A 12604-nucleotide genomic window follows, 5' to 3' on the forward strand; every position below is an offset into this window, starting at 1 on the left:
TATCTTCAGGGCTGTAGATTGCCTGCTCTGCTGGAGATGCCTCTGCCCTCCAGAAAGATATTACCATACGTGAAATTGAGACAGCTCTTTCTGGTTTACCCTCAGGTAAGGCTGCAGGGGAAGGCACCATCGCACTGGAATTCTACAAAGTATTTAAAGATGTCATTACCTTTTCTTTTGTCAGTGTTATTCAATATATTGAGGCTGGTGGAGAAGTGCCCAGCTTTTGGAACATGAATAATACTGCATTTCTTTTTAAAGAAAAGTAAACCACCAGATAAAAGAGGCTCGTATTGTTCTATATCTCTCATCAATGCTGATGCAAAGGTATTTAGAAAGATTTTAGCAGTTCAACTTGCTCCTCATTTGTCTGATTTTGTTTTGCAACAACAGCATAATTTTATAGCTGGTGGGGATACTACCTATCATGGTTATACTGCTGTTGTTACATTTGATGTAGCAGAAAAAACTGGTTTAAGAATGGGTATGATACTTGTGATAAAGGCTTGGCTGCTCTGTTGGTGGTCCGCTTAAATACGGGGTACTCCATTGTTGTTTTCCATGCATCCTCTAACTGCAGGCTTTTGATTAAGTGTTGGATGGCACCTCCTCTATGCACTTTGCAAGGGGACCCACAAGTTTTGTTAGGCCACTGTAAATCGCCCCTGTAATTGGCACTGATGGTGCCAGTGTCTCTGTAAAGTTATTTACAGAGCGTTTCTCCCATGGACATGTCAACTGGGATAAACTCATAGATGCCTAACTAGGACGAGCAATCCTACAACTAATGATATTGAAGCAACTAAATTTGGGTCTTGCCAGGTGTGAGGTACATCTTTACATATCACCCTCCCAGTAGAACCCAAAAAAAGATTAAGAATATGATCATTGTGACGACTGGACTCAGTCACTCTTTGGGAGAGTTCAACGGCTGCAAGAATATTTATTAAGTGTAAGGCCTGAGTATTAGCAGGTAATTCCACCTAGATGATAAAATCCTGCAGCACTATGAAAGCAGAATGAGAAATAAGAATGGCAAAACAAAATAAGCAAATGACTTCCTAAAGTCACTCAGGGTATCTGGGAGCAATAACAAATTAAGCCACTGATGAAAGCTGAGGGGGATATTGAGATAGAAAAGCCAAGTACTTTGTCTGAAGGAAATTGGCGCAAACTAAAATCTTTCCCCTATAGGCAGCCTTATAGATTATGGCAATACCCCCACCATGTTCAAGAAGATAGGTTAATTGTAAAACTTTCTCAGGGCAGGCAAACAACATATTAGGTGTCTACTCATCATTGAACCAAGTCTCAGTAATAAAAAACAATCATATCCTTAACAGTAGAACGAGTACTAATTTGGGCACAAATTAGAATGTCCTAACCTAGAGCCAGGGGGAAAGACTTGGGATGTTCAACACTGGAGCTCACCATTGTATCACTAACAATGTTTCCCCCCTAAGGTTTAACCTGAAAAGACGCCGTAAGGGCTAGGAACTGAGACGGACTGAACTAGGATCAGTCAATATTTATTACATTTGGTGGACCAACAAACTATGGAGACCTACAATGTCCAAGAAAATGGGCGGCATTACTGGCACTGAGCACTGCAAGAGCGCATATGGACGCAAATGGACTTGCCTTTGGTGCATCACCAGCATGCCCGTTGCACACATCTGCTGCACGGCTCAGCAGACATCATAAATAGGCCCCCTCCTGAGTACACATTAGGTAGCAGTATGGAATGACAAATAAGATGGTATCTCAGTTGAAACCAACTGAAAGGAGGAAAAATGGATGGGGTTCCCCGTGTCCATCTGATCATATATCTAACAACCCCGAGTAAATACTAAGCCCTCCGAAGAAAGCCTCCGTACCACCCAGCGACACTCAGCAACATCCCACAGAAGATCCAAAAACGTGAGTAACCGCAGTTCCATTACTAAAAGAAACACGCTATAAACACGCCCTCTTCAGTAGAAGATTTAAAACACGTCCATAATTTACAAATTACAAAGCTCTTCTATGTTGATTATAGTTACAAAAAGTTCAAAATTATTCAGAAATCGGCCATGCAGTCATTTTAACTAAATGCTATGGTCCATAGTCCTTATCAAATGCTGCTTTTATTTCCATGGTTACAAAAAGGACACACTGTGGTAGGGGTATCTATTTTCTTTGATATTATTGTTCATTAAAAAACAAGTTTAACCACATATTAAGTCCCAAGTATTTATAAGAGTATAATACAATGATAGCCTTCAGAGATTTAAGTGGACTTTCGAAAAGCTCTGGGTCTCGCCTTCTCCCTAGCCATTGAAACATATAAAATTCTCTCCGTCAAAAGATATTAAATCATCTCAGACATAGAATATAGCTATCTTTAGTTCCTTAGACCTTTTGTGAACTTGCAGTGTGCTCAGAGCCTGCCCATTCCCTACCATTTGTTGGCATTACTGTCTCTCATTTGTTTGCTTCTTATTCAATGGCTTACCTGGCTCTTACTATGTTTGTCCCTTCCTAAAGCATAGCCATTTGATTGGCTGACTTATATGCTTCCGCTGCTCACATTAATGACATTACTTTTTTATTTAGTACTCCATATGAGTGCATGTTTGCTACATCTTTCTCTCATATGCTGCTTCCCCCCTCAAATACCCCCGACCCCTCCCCAGAGCTATGTTGCTCTCTATTTCTCCCAGCTAATCTGTAAAAGCACCAAAATAGGGATATTTTTGCTGCGGTATGCCTCAAAAGCATAAGGTTTTTTTGTCTTATATCCTGCATTCCACATCTTGCATGAAAGCACAAGCTTTGGCACACAAAGGCATTCACAGCACTGGGGGAAGGTCAATTTGCTGCACTCAGGCAGCAGACATTTTAACCCCTTGGCCGCGGCGGTAATTCTGCCGCGGGGCTGGGGGGTGAGGGGGGCCGCGTGGCGCCGCCATGCTCATGACGGAACCACTCCGTCACGAGCAACGGGCACGTTGTGCTTGTAACGGAGTGGTTCCGTCACGGCCCCGCCCGCTCAATAGAACGCTCAGCACAGGCGCGGAATTGATGCCGGGCAGGCGCGGCGGCCGTGCAATGACGGAACCACTCCGTCATTAGCACAGTGCGTCGGTGGCTGGTGACGGAGTGGTTCCTTCACCAGCACGTAAAGGGTTAAGGTATGCTTAGCTCAACGCTTCTACTGGAGGCCCATGAACCTGCCTCCTGGACTACTGTCGAAAACCAAATGACGAATCTTGCCGAAAGTAAATTAGGCCTTCTAAGCATTTTAACGCCATCATATTTTATCTAATGCTGTTCAGTTTCCTGAACGAAAAGTATTTTAAAAAATGACATTTATAAAGATTGAAAACACTGAATTCAATGTACCGTTTTAAGTTACTATATAATATATGTTTGATTTTTTTAAAACAAATCTATATGGACAAACATTGGCAAAGCCAACAGTGCGTCACTCACATAAGAAGGAGGAGGCATATTGGTTTTGCCAATAATTGTTTCATTTTCTTATTTAACATCAAATCTAATATGTATTTCAGTTCAATAAACTTTTGTATGGGGGTGGTGCCTCCACAAATATAGAAGCCACCAATTACTTCTACCCCCCCTCCAGTCATAAATTTACATCCCGCATCGACCCCATATGTCCTCATTCTTGCAGGTATCCCGGCATTTCTAATTGACCACTCCCGTCCGTCCTTTATGCTATAGATTCCACAGAAATCTCTCTAGTCGTTACATAAACATAACGGCCTGAAACACAACCTCCGGTCAAGGGCACGCGGAGGGAAAACGCTACTGGTGATACTTGGCTATACATTAGTTCTCCAGTAATTGCTATTGCTTAGCAACGTCTAATGTTTGAAAGCATTGTGTGCTCGCTGCAGAATATATTACTGTTACAAACGTTTGTCTTAATACAGTGTCAAAAAAACATACGTACAACTTCCAGGCAGTCTACTATCTTTGCCAACTTTTCTTCAGGTAAATCCTTAAGGAGCGAAACACTAAGAAAAAGAAGAAAGGAGGAAGATCCCGTCAGTCAAATATTAAACTGTCTACTCATTTCATAAAAGTAACCGAATAGCTATCATACTTTGTGCCTTGGTAATCAACCCCCTGGATCCCTTTGTGTTCCCTGCTCATCCCTCCTATAAAAGATACGCATATGTTATCTGAGCGTTTTAGAGGATAAAAACCTTTCAGTGTTAAATGACATTTTACAAAATAAAAGCATGAATGTTGAGTTCAATTCCCTGAACACATAAATAAAACATGATGTGCCCCAGTCACTCTGCACCCAGAGTCCACGCAGTTCAGGGGGCCCGAGCTCCAGGGGGCCCTCCTGCACAGTGCAGGGGCAGCGGGCACCTGGTCTGAAAGCTCCTGATTAGGCCCGGAGCAATGGGGGGGCTCTAATTTCGTTATGCCATTGACTTTTTTAGGTACATCACAAGCTGAACATAGGCATACATACATAGTCAACTAGAAGAAAAAAGTAAATTTAAAGAAAAGGGAATAACTTCTTGTAGAGTGAGTAAGCTGACATTGCTAGTTGCCTTTTATTTGTTTGTACAAATGCACCATATGTCTCTATGTGATTCAATACACCACAGAAATTTTAGAGTTTATACTATTAATGTTACAACTACTACTACTGCTACTACTACTAAATCACCCTAACATATGGGAGCTATATAAAAAAAATAAAGCTGAATGCTCTTATCAAAAAAGAGAACTGGCTTTTCGTTATTGTCTTATTACAAAAGAGAACTGGCTTTTCGTTAATGCAGCACACATGGAAAGAGGAAAAAACGAGAAATAAATATTTCTCCTTGTTACGCTTAATTTGGTGAGGTGTAAGGTTTTGCCACTGCCCCAAGTTTACGTGATTAAGTAAATCTAGGTCAGTGTCAAAATCCATCGGTGTTGCATAGGAAGAACTACCGCAACGCCCATGGAACGCCTCCTTGACGCAGTGTAAGGCAAGGCTGCGACTTGCGCCGCTTTGTCTAACTCAATATCTATGGGACCATGCAAAGCTGTGCAGAGCGGCTTTGCGTCGCCTTAAAAAGATTTGATTCCGAGGCTTGCGCCGCCAAAGTGTAAAAAAAAAAGTGATGCTCCAGCGGCATAAACCTCTCATAAATAAGCCCCTTGATCTGTATGTTTCTATACATTCTGAGCTATAACATTCTTATAACCCTTTTGCTGCAGAGGCTTTTTTCAGATCAATGCAGTGCCCTATTTTTAATGTTTGGTGGCACTACACACTTAAGCCTTGATTACTCTTTTTCAACAAATGCTATTCAGGCCAAATCTGCCTCTTTTTTCCCCACACATTTGCGATTCTACAGGTACCCAGCAATGCTTTGGAAGGAACCCAAAAATAACAAAAATATATCAACATTTTGTTTGTTCTAAAAAAATGGAAAAAATGATGTGCAAAAAAGAATATTTTTTTTTACTAAGAGTGGTATCAACAAAAGGCGTCCTATGTTAAGCTGACCATCTTTCCGGTTTTCAGGAAAAGGCAGAGTTGTAAAATCGATTTTTACCACAGTTTTCGAAGTGGTAGCCCAGTTTTTTCTTTTTTGTGGTTTCGACCTACTTGCAGTTTGTGGCAATACAGATGTGACACCCAAGAGTGAAACCAGAAACCTATCTCTTTTGAAAACCAGACACAATTCTAAATTCAGCAAGGGTTCATTTGTGAAGATTGCCAAAGGTTTTCCCAAATATACTAATCCTTTAAATCAAATATAATGTAAAAAATAGGAAACAATAGAAATAGCTGCAGTTTTCATCTGTATTTGTTTGCCTTGATGACCTGTTCATAAAAGCAATAAACCAGACATACATCAGTCTTCTCTGGTCACAGGGATACACAGTGTGTTTTGGGTTGTCCAGTTATGTTTTTTTCTATTTAAAGGGAGAGTATAATATTCAGGAGGATACCCTGACGCCAATTTTTCAGTCTTTTCTGGAATGGAGTTGGTGGCTATGATGTGGTAGGGAGTTTGTTCCAAGCTTTATATGCAATGCAGGAGAAAATCTGATCTACAAGACTGGCCCGACAGAAGCTGTTCTAGGCGAGGAATAGATTAGACGAATGGAGATGTCTGGCTAGGGTGTGAAACGAAACGTGATTGTATGCTGTGCCTTGGTTGTGTAGTAGTTTGTATGTGTGGGTGAAGAGTTTGCAAAGGGAGCGCTGGTGCATAGGGAGCCAGTAGAGGTCTTTGATGTGTTTGAATATTTCAGTGTAGTGAGATAGTTAGAGTGAGTGTTGTGGTAGTATTCTGTATAACATGGAGTCTTTTGGAGAGTTGAGGATTGATGGCAATGTGAAGGGAGTTGCCATAGTTGAGCCTGCTGGTGACAAGGGCTTGCGTGTCAGATCTGCGGGTGTCCAGTAAGAACCATTTGAAGACTTACCTGAGTGTTTTAAGGATGCGGCAGCAGGTGGAGGTGACTGTGATGACTTGATTGAACATTTGGCTCTCAATCCCGATGCCCAGGTCCTTGGCACATTGGGCGGGAGTCGAGTCAGGCCTTGCTCAGTAGGCCACCAGCCAGGGGACCAGAGAGAAGGACCACTTCTATTTTGTCACTGTTGAGATTGAGGCATTTCTTTGTGTTCCTGTCTGATATCAAGGATATGCAGCTGATTAAGTTTGCTTGGGTAGTGGGAGTATCCTTTGATAGAGAGAGGATCAGCTGAGTTCCATCTGTTGGAAATATTGCTGCATCCATCGAAGTAAATGATGTTGGCAAGGGAGGTCATGTGGATGTTGGACAGAGTGGGGCTCAGGGAAAAGCCTGAAGTAATGCCACAGATGTGGTTGTAGGCATCCGACAAATAGGAGGCTAGGCTAACCCTTCGGGTGTGTCCTAAGAGGAAGGAGCTGCTCCATCATAGTGCTAGGCCAACAATTCCAGCCTTGTTGAGGCATTGGATGAGAATGGGGTGGAAAACATTGTTGAAAGGTTCAGAGTGATTTAGTAGTGAGTGCCACTGTGCCCCCTTTGTCCATGTCAAGGTAGTTGTCATCGGTGTCAGCAATGAGCACCATCTCAGTGGTGTGGTTGGGATGGCATCCTGATTGGGAAGGGTCCAGGAGGTTGCTATAATTAAGGTAGTAGGCCAGTCTGGCGAAGATAAGCTACTCGAGGACTTTGCCTGGCTGGAGGAGGAGGGGGATGGGCGCTGTAGGAAAGTGCCTTTTTTACATGTTTAGCTCCCACTTTTTACCTGTTGTGAATTCAAGCTGTAAGTGCATTGGGTCCTTGCTAACCAGGTTCCCAGTGCAAGATCTCTTTCCCCAAAACTGTAAAATGATTGGCGCAACTTCAGCCACCCCTATACGTCCCTAGAAAATGGTACACCTGGTATCTAGGGCATAGGTACTGAAATGGGTCCTCTAGGGCTACAGCACTGATTGTACCACCCCAGTGACAACCTCTCTGCCACTGCAGGCTGTGTGTCTTGGTTAAGGAAAATCCGAAGAGTTGACAAGGCACACAGCCCTGTGCGCCATGCCTCCTATGCACTGCATAAGGTATAGATAGCCCTAAGGCTATGTGTGGGCCTATCTGCATGAGCAGATAGGCCACTACAATGTCCAGACTATTTTGTGATTTTGTAAGTGAACAGGGAAGCCATAAAGAGTACATGGTCTAGATACTTATCAACACGAGTTTCCTAGATCCATGATGGCTTGACGGATTTCTGAGGTGTTTGTTATCAAACATCTTTCCTTAATTAATCCTCACTGATGCCAGTGTTGGATTAATTAATAGATTCAGCCAGGAGCCCCTTTTAGAGGGGCCACAAAATCTAGCAAAACCCTAATGGGGTCCCTGGCTGGTTTTCTACAGCCTTCCACCATCAGACATGTTTTTGAGCTAATGGGGTGAGAGGCAGTGCTCCCAGAGGACAGAAACAATACCTACTCTGGGTGTGGGTGTTTCACACCTCCTCCAGGACAGTCTTCCTGAGTGGAAAGCTTAGAAGGTAATGCCACATTTGAAATCAAACTCAGGAATCCCCCCGATAGTGGGTTTGAGAGGCATAAAAGGAGAGACAGTTAGGTCTCAAAAAGAGGCACAAAGAGAGAGATGGTAAGAGGCAAAAGTGGCACGAAACAAAGGGCAGCAAAGGAGAAGAGGCACAAAGGAGGCCCAGAAGATAGTCAGTGAGAGGCAAGATGAAACAAGAGAGACGTAGTAAGAGGTAAGAAGAAGGCACAAATAAAGGGACAGTAGATAACACAGGGCACAAAACGAGAGAAAGCAGGAGTCAAATTAAGGCACAAAAGAAAGGTAGCGCAGGAGGCTGACATGTTGCAGGTTCAAAAGGACCAGAAAGACTTGAATAGAGGACTAAGACAGGGGTGTGAAGAAACACTTTTTATGAAGCATTTCTGAAACGTACCCTAGATACTGAGTTTAGGAATAGTGGTTATTTGTACAACTCTGAATTTGGGTTTACCAATATTATCATGTGGTTCAAAGGGCATTTTGCAACATGGGTTGTTTGTTTCACACTGGTATACATATGGAAGCCAAATATAGATATTCCGTTGATAATAAAAAGTGTTTAGCCATTCTTCTTTCTCATATTCCTCCTGATAAAAATGTACCCAAACTAGACCCTAAAACATAACATTGAGTCATCAAATTTTCATCATGAGGGAGTAGTGGCTTGGAGCATCAAGATGGCGGTCGCACTCTAAGAATGCTCCAGACCACTCTGTCATCCGCTCAAGCATCCTTCTCCATCGGCATAGCTGTGACTGTCCAAAAGCCAGGCATCACCTCGTTAGGGCCACTCGAAGTGTTCTGGTGCGGATTGGCACAGCTGGGCATCCACCGACGGCTCATTTTGAGAGGCCTGGAATCGGAAGCCCTGACAAGATGGCGGCGCGGTCTGTAGCCTGAGTCTGTGGAGCGCCGGTGACTGACATCGTCTGCGGAGCCCCGCTGGGGGCACCTCAGACCCTCTGACCCTGTGTGGCCAAGAAGCGAAGAACCCTGCATCAGAGTCTCCGGACTTGAGTGGGGGCCCTAAAAAAAAAACCTGCTTCACTGCTGCAGTGCAAGGAGTTGCAGCCTGGACTTGAGGCAGGCACTGCCAGCGAGAGGACCCTGCCAGAATTGAAGCGGTGCATGGGGAGGCCTAGCTGAAGCTGGCATGGCAGAGGCAGCCCCCCAGAGAAATCGGACCCTGAGACGTGGGCTCCGGCTGCAAACTTGAGGCCTGATGAAATGCAATGGCCCACACCCCTAGGATACCTCCTGTGGTGCCTGTTGGAGGACGCCCCTCGCTGGAGGGAATGCGAGATGCTTGATCACCTCGGGCCCGGTGCCACCCTCAACCCTGAAGCAAACCACTACACTCAGACACCGCATTAAGGCCCGGAAAGATGGGCGATCCCGGTGGACAACCAGCCAAGGTTTGGGCTACTGGAGTGAAGTGGAGGAGGCGATACCTTGAGCCCTGTGCTGTGCAGTTGGCCTTAGCCTTGCTTACCCCCTGGACAGACTGGTAAGCAATAGGACCTGGGGGCCAGGGGTGATGATGTGGCCATGGCCCCTCCCAATATGGGCCACCCAGCCATAAATTGATACTCCCAAGGGGACCGGAGGAGAACTGTGGCCCATGGGGTGACCTGCTGGGCCACGATCCGGTTCCCGCTTGACCCCAAGCAGGCCATGGCAGATCACTGCCAATCTATGCAATCCCCCCATGAGTGGGGATCAGGAGCCTCAGGGGAGTAGCCTGGTGGGACCCTGGGAACTGAAGATGCAGTGCACAAACTGGGCTGATGGGCACCTTGCGCCATTAAGGGCCTTTGCTGGGGGCGCGCCGAACCTCTGAATTACCCCATAAAGCCTTGTACCGCGCCTCATGAAGTCCCATGCCCGGCTGGACTGCCTGAATTGCAGACCGAGGACCTGGAGGCAACCAGAGAAGTCCTGGCCACTCCTCTGTCACTCCACCCGGTTGTGACTGGAAGGGCCACCTCTGCCTCTGACATGCATCCTGGTTCTTGGCCCCTGGTGCTCCAACCCAATACTCTGGCAGCTCCGTGCTAGTCCTCAGCGTGTAATACACCAGAAACGAGCGAGGGACTCCGGGCCACTAGATTCCCGAAGAGCGTCTCTGTCCCAATAATGTGCCAACATGCCTGAGGCGCGGTGAGACGGCCTTGAACCATTAGAACTGGTCGCCTCCTTTTTCAACGGGCCCTGCACTGACCCTATTTATCCCCCACACACTTGTCACAGGCACAGACATCACTCTCATCCCCAGACATAACAATCCACACTCAAAACGGAAGCCACCTGTGCCTGACTGTCACCATGGGGAAGGACCGAGGGCCCTAGCCTCCTCCAACACAGACCAAGATGGACCAGTATGCAACTAATGCCCAGAGAACGGCGGCCTACACCACTGAGAAACCCACCTCAGCTGATGCAGATCTCAACACTATCCTACAAGCGATCAGTGCCTCACAGGCCTCAGTCGAAAACAAGACTGGTGAGGTCCGAGTAGATATGGCGCTCCTCCGACAGAATCTCAGGAATGCGACAGCCCGTATTTTAGAAACTGAATCCCCCATTTCTACCATCGAGGACGACGTTACCCAACTAAAGGAACAAATGGCCCGTCTACAGACCCACACTTTAGAACTACATAAATGTGCAGAAGACGCTGAAAATAGATTGAGGCGCAAAAACATCCACCTGATGGTGTTTTCAGAGGGAATGGAACAGGGGAAAGTGGGAGAGCTCATCTAACAATGGGTGAGATCTTGATGCCTAAAAACTCTTTTCAGCATGTTTCACGGTGGAGAGGGCCCCCCGCTCTCTGGTTCGCAGACCTCCATCTGGAGCACCTCATAGACCCATAATTGCCAGGATCCTCAACTTCAAAGACAGAGGTTCCATCCTGAGTGAAGCCCGCAACCAAAAGACACACGGGAGGTTCAGACCCGGGGACGCTCATTCATTGGAGCAAAACAGAAACTGCGTGCTCTGAATCTCTAATACAGATTGCTCTTTCCGGCCCGCCTCCGAATGGTGTTCCAAAACAAGACTCATTTCTTTGAGTCTCCTGAGGCAGCATGGACCTGTCTGACTGAAGAGAGCCCCCTCTAGATAGATGCCTCGGCACTGTCCTCAGGGGCCTGGGATGGGTTTGCCCGGGTGGGGTCACCCAAGCTGAACAGAAGGCGCATATGTACCTGCAATGGGCGGGGAGCTTGCCGAGCCATGTCAAGCTCACCCTCAGGTGCTGGTCTGCACCCTGAAGATCAGGCATTGTTGAACAACTCACGCTCCCCACAGCAATCTGGATCCCTAGAACAATCAGCCTTTGGAGGCACCGCTCCTACAGCTCTTCACATTGACTCCACTGAATCAGACCTCTCTCACAGTCTGATGCTTCTGGGGTGATTGGCCCGACCAAGGCCTTGCTGTCTAACGCGCCGTAAAGATGAATACACTCACATGGTCATGTTTCGTTAATATCTGTAGACAACCTTGCCGAAGCAATGTAATATCTTGATGTAAGGAGAGGTCCTCCACGCAACTCCAAACCAGAACATTCTAGTTTGGTTAGTTTGTCTTAACCTTAATTGGGACAACAGATGCTTCTGTTCTCGAAGTATAGGGAAAGGGGTTGGGTCCATTGTCCTGAGTTTCTGTTGATGTACATTGTTTGCTACACCAGCCCCCTTACTCTGCAGCATGGAAGTCACATATAAAGCCTGCGAGATGACACTAAAACCATTGATTTGCTGCTAGAGCATATCCCAATCAATCACACACCCAATCTAGGCCCTACATACTTCCAAATTCACCTGAACCCAACATGACACAAACACGAAATAGCAGAGGTCCCCTCTGAATACTATCGTGGAATGTCAATGCGCTGCTCAACAGGGTCAAACAGACGGCAATCTTACAATACATACAACGCCAAGCATCTGACAAACTCCTGCTCCAAGATACCCACTTCATGGGCAATCCCTGTCCCTTTCTCGCAAGATACGGCTAGACAGTTTGGCACTCGGGATTTGCTCAACGGTCACGGGGTGTAGCAATTCTCCTGTGGTGCAACCTCCCCTTCATGCTCACGCAAGCCACTGACAACCCTCAGGAATGTTTTGTGGTTTTCAGTGGAACATTAGGAGGGAATGCCCTTAACTTCTTGTCTATATAATCTCCTCCCACAACGCTCACACTGACCTTGAAGCGAACCGCTGATCTTATTGCTTCCCTACCCTGGCGATGACAGTGGTTGGGGGCGACTTCAATGTGGTCATGCAAACAGACCTTGATACCTCAGGCATGTCCTCCGCCACAAGGATCCTGCACGCCAAACATCTAACAAACTGGGCATGTACACTGGGCACATATGATACCTGGAGGACTTGGCACCCCCACAGCAAACAATTCACTCATACCTCTGCAGCGCACCACACCCATGCGCAAATCGATAGCATTTTCATACCCGCCCTTGACGGCCAGAAGATCAGAGACGTCACTATCCTTGCCAGAGGCATTTCGGATCACCTAC

The 12604-nt window shown here is 46.1% G+C and overlaps 1 protein-coding gene across 2 annotated transcripts in view; it reads right to left on the reverse strand.

Moving 5' to 3' along the window:
- Positions 1-12604, reverse strand: part of LOC144753369 (cGMP-dependent protein kinase 2-like) — a 1794633-nt gene that overhangs the window by 1105622 nt on the left and 676407 nt on the right. For both annotated transcript variants that reach the window (XM_078641085.1, XM_078641086.1), the window contains exon 5: positions 3959-4022. In XM_078641085.1, the coding sequence (XP_078497211.1) occupies positions 3959-4022 (64 nt within the window). The remainder of the gene's footprint in view (positions 1-3958; positions 4023-12604) is intronic.

Source organism: Lissotriton helveticus, chromosome 5_1 (genome assembly GCF_964261635.1).
Source record: "Lissotriton helveticus chromosome 5_1, aLisHel1.1, whole genome shotgun sequence".
NCBI classification, from domain to species: Eukaryota; Metazoa; Chordata; class Amphibia; order Caudata; family Salamandridae; genus Lissotriton; species Lissotriton helveticus.